Genomic DNA, 3,273 nt, shown 5'->3' with positions numbered 1-3,273 from the left:
GTGGGCGGTCCCAGGCCGGCCCCACGTTGACAGCTAGCCCAAGGTCCCGGAATCGCACGACCCGGTCCCGCTCCCAGCTGCCCATGGCGGAATCGCTCGCCCGGTGCGGTGAAGAAGAAGACGACGACGACCCGTTCGTTCGTTCGTCCGTTTCACCGCCGCGGTGAAATGCTTGCACTCCACGTGCATGCGCGGCATGGCGGGCGTCCAAGTTGCCATGTGCTCATCTGCATTCATTTCATATCGTCCACTCCACCACACCACCTGCGTCGTCTTCTTGGCCTGGCTCTAGCCTAGCTGCTCTGTTCCTCCCTCCTCTGATTGCGCACCAGCTACCTGCTGGTAGCTGCCCCAATTGCATCCATCCCTCCCGTCCTGCTCTCCTCTTTAAAACACCCAGCCCAGCATAGCCACCATATCTCGCAGCTTGTGGCCGCAGACTCCCTACCATTTTTGGTCGGTTCGGTCGGGTTGCTCCAAGAGCAGTCGCGAGCTCCGTCGCCGCATTGATGAATGCCGAAGCTATAGCGGCTCTCCGTCGTCGCTCTTCCCAGGTTAGCGCTCAGCGCACGCACTGCCCCCGGGACACGGACTCTCGATCGCCCGGCGACTGATCCCGTAGTTCTTGGTTTGCGTGCGTGCAGGGATGCCACGGTCGCCCGGATCATGCCATTGCCAACCGCGGTCGTAGCCGGCGTTGCCGCCTCCGTCGCCGCGCTGGTGCTGCTGGCGGTCGCCGCCGCGCTCTGCTGGTGGCGGCTCGGGGCGCGCCGTAGCCGGACCTCCGACACCGCCTCCGACGAAACTCCCCCCACGCTAGGTAAGTAACTAACACCGGCGAAGGAGCTCGTAGCAAGTCATGCCGCTGCCGGCGTGCTTCATGCGCTGCAATTGACGTTTTGTATGGTTTGGCCTCAGCGGAGTGGGGCAGGTGCGGCCGGACGTCGTCGGCGCCGGACTACCACGGCGCCAGGCGGTTCACGCTGGAGGAGATGTCCCACGCCACCAAGAACTTCAGCGACGCCAACCTCGTGGGCGCCGGCACCTTCGGCAAGGTCTACATGGGCCTCCTGCTCGACGGCACCGTCGTCGCCATCAAGCGCCGCGTCGGCGCGCCGCGCCAGGACTTCGTCGACGAGGTACCCGAAACCATCTGAAACTCTGCTACTTCATGAACGGTCACTTAGTTTCTGAAGTGCCAGATTTTCGTTTCAACAAGGAAGTAACTGCCTCTGTACTGACGTGAGAGTTCGTGAAATGTATTTTTGACTGAATTCGCCTGGGCTGCAGGTGAGGCGGCAGTCGGAGATCTGGCACCGGAACGTGGTGACCCTCATCGGCTACTGCCAGGACGGGGGTCTGCAGATGCTCGTCTTCGAGCACCTGCCCAACGGCAGCGTCTGCGGCCATCTATACGGTAATTTGCAGTTGCACAGCTCCATTCCTTGTCAGGCCAATTCCAAGCAGCAAACAGCCGAACGCTAATGCGCAGACCCTACATCTATTTACCAGATACCGGCAAGGAGTCGATGACAAGGCTGGAGTTCAAGCAGAGGCTCTCGATCGCCATCGGAGCGGCCAAAGGTGGTGGCAACACAAAACTTATTACACAATGCACTGTGCTTGTTTCAGAAACAGAGTGTCTGAACTCTGAACTGCAATGCAGGCCTGGACCATCTGCACAGCCTCGCGCCTCCGTTGATCCACAAGGGCTTCAAGACGAGCAACGTGCTGGTGGACGAGAACTTCATCGCCAAGGTGTCCGACGCCGGAGTCGACCGGCTGCTCAGAGGGCTCGAGGACCCCGGCTCGCCGCTCAACGGATTCCGTTCCGGCATCTACCAGGATCCAGAGTAAGCCTGTCTGAAAACTCTGAACCCTGAACATCATTCTGCAGTTTATGTCTGCTGCGATCAACCCCGCTCTTATCTGACCGTTACGCATGCGTCCTCAGGGCACATTCCTTGGCACAGCTCTCTGCGAGCAGCGACGTGTACAGCTTTGGGGTTTTCCTTCTGGAGCTCATCACCGGCAGGGAGGCCGCCACCTTGGTTTCTCCGGAATCAACCGAATCTCTCGCTCATTGGGTAATTAACTAGTCAGTGATACCAATTTCAGTGTATTTTCATTCCGACTAAAAACTAATATCGAAGATTTCTTATGACAAAAGTAATATTAGTTGAAGTTTCATCCAAAATTAAGCTAAATCCAGCTACATTATATTGACACCAGTTTCTTACTGAATGTGTCAGTTGGAGACGTCGGGAGACGAGGTGGCGGACCCGAGGCTCGGCGGCAGCTTCACCTCGGAGGGCATGAAGGAGCTGGTTGGCCTGACGATGCAGTGCCTGAGCCCGTCGGCGGTGAGGAGGCGGCCCAAGATGCGGCTGGTCGCGGCGGAGCTCGACCGCATCCTGGAGAAGGAGATGACCCTGACGACGGTCATGGGGGATGGCACGGCCATCATCACCCTTGGGAGCCAGCTCTTCACGTCATGATCATCCAATATTTGTTACCACAAAATGGATATTTTTGTGTTTCGCGATTGCTAAACTTTAGTTGCCTGAAAATCAATTGAGCATCAATTGAATTCCCCTAGCATCGAGCTGGAAATCAAGACGACGTGACGTCTTCGACGGAGGGGAGTTCAAGGGTTGACTGATATGGGTGTGGTAGAGGAGGACTTCACCGGAGCAAAAAAGGGGGAAGGATGGTTGCAGGGATGACCGGGGTGACGGCCAATGGACCGGCATAGGAGGCGATTCAGGCAGGGCGGGACGATGAGGCGACATAGGCTGAAGGTGGCGGGTACCGGCGGTTAGGCCAATGAAGGCGGGTGGCTCAACAATGGAAGCGTTTGTCAGCAATGGGGATGAAGGGGAAATCGACCAATGTATGTACTTTTTTCAGGCAACTGGCATTTAGCCGGTCCATTTTGTTTTGTACATTTGCATATAAAGCAACTGCGTGTGTAATTTCTCTCTTTTTTTCCAACGGCGGGGGGGGGGGGGGGGGGGGGGGGAGGGGGGTTGTGTACAGTCTCTATACTCGATACAAAAGTCGGGAGATAATGAAGTTTTTTCCTCCCGGAGAAGATAACGAAGTTCCTCTTCCATGGACTCGCAAGGCTAATTGCGCAGCTTGAAACATACTATCAAGTCTAACAAAGTTTCCAGACGTGGAAACTTCCCCTCTGAGGTTTTGTTGGCGGCAACATCGTATAAGATCATATTTGTGCATGGAACAACGGGTTGATGTTGCAAATTGTTTGAA

General features: G+C 56.3%; 1 protein-coding gene across 1 annotated transcript; it reads left to right on the top strand.

The window, feature by feature from the left end:
• Nucleotides 1-285: 285 nt before the first annotated feature.
• Nucleotides 286-2,986, top strand: LOC123059206 (probable leucine-rich repeat receptor-like protein kinase At5g49770). The gene is made up of 8 exons (XM_044481826.1): nt 286-554; nt 645-820; nt 919-1,139; nt 1,291-1,417; nt 1,513-1,584; nt 1,667-1,853; nt 1,955-2,087; nt 2,253-2,986. Exons 2-8 carry the CDS (start codon nt 667-669, stop codon nt 2,496-2,498), a joined length of 1,140 nt encoding a protein of 379 aa, XP_044337761.1. The 5' UTR covers nt 286-554; nt 645-666; the 3' UTR covers nt 2,499-2,986.
• The last annotated feature ends 287 nt before the right edge of the window (nt 2,987-3,273 follow it).

This window comes from Triticum aestivum, chromosome 3A, assembly GCF_018294505.1.
Source record: "Triticum aestivum cultivar Chinese Spring chromosome 3A, IWGSC CS RefSeq v2.1, whole genome shotgun sequence".
Classification (NCBI taxonomy): domain Eukaryota; kingdom Viridiplantae; phylum Streptophyta; class Magnoliopsida; order Poales; family Poaceae; genus Triticum; species Triticum aestivum.
The sequence above is the reverse complement of the archived record's forward strand: the minus strand, read 5'-3'. Positions and strand labels throughout refer to the sequence as shown.

Bases quoted from the DNA above. Each gene is read 5' to 3' on its own strand.
- LOC123059206 (XM_044481826.1), top strand. From the start codon at position 667: ATGCCATTGCCAACCGCGGTCGTAGCCGGCGTTGCCGCCTCCGTCGCC. The intron at 1,585-1,666 runs GTGGTGGCAACA...ACTGCAATGCAG, and splicing joins CGCCATCGGAGCGGCCAAAG to GCCTGGACCATCTGCACAGC. The intron at 1,854-1,954 runs GTAAGCCTGTCT...ATGCGTCCTCAG, and splicing joins GGCATCTACCAGGATCCAGA to GGCACATTCCTTGGCACAGC.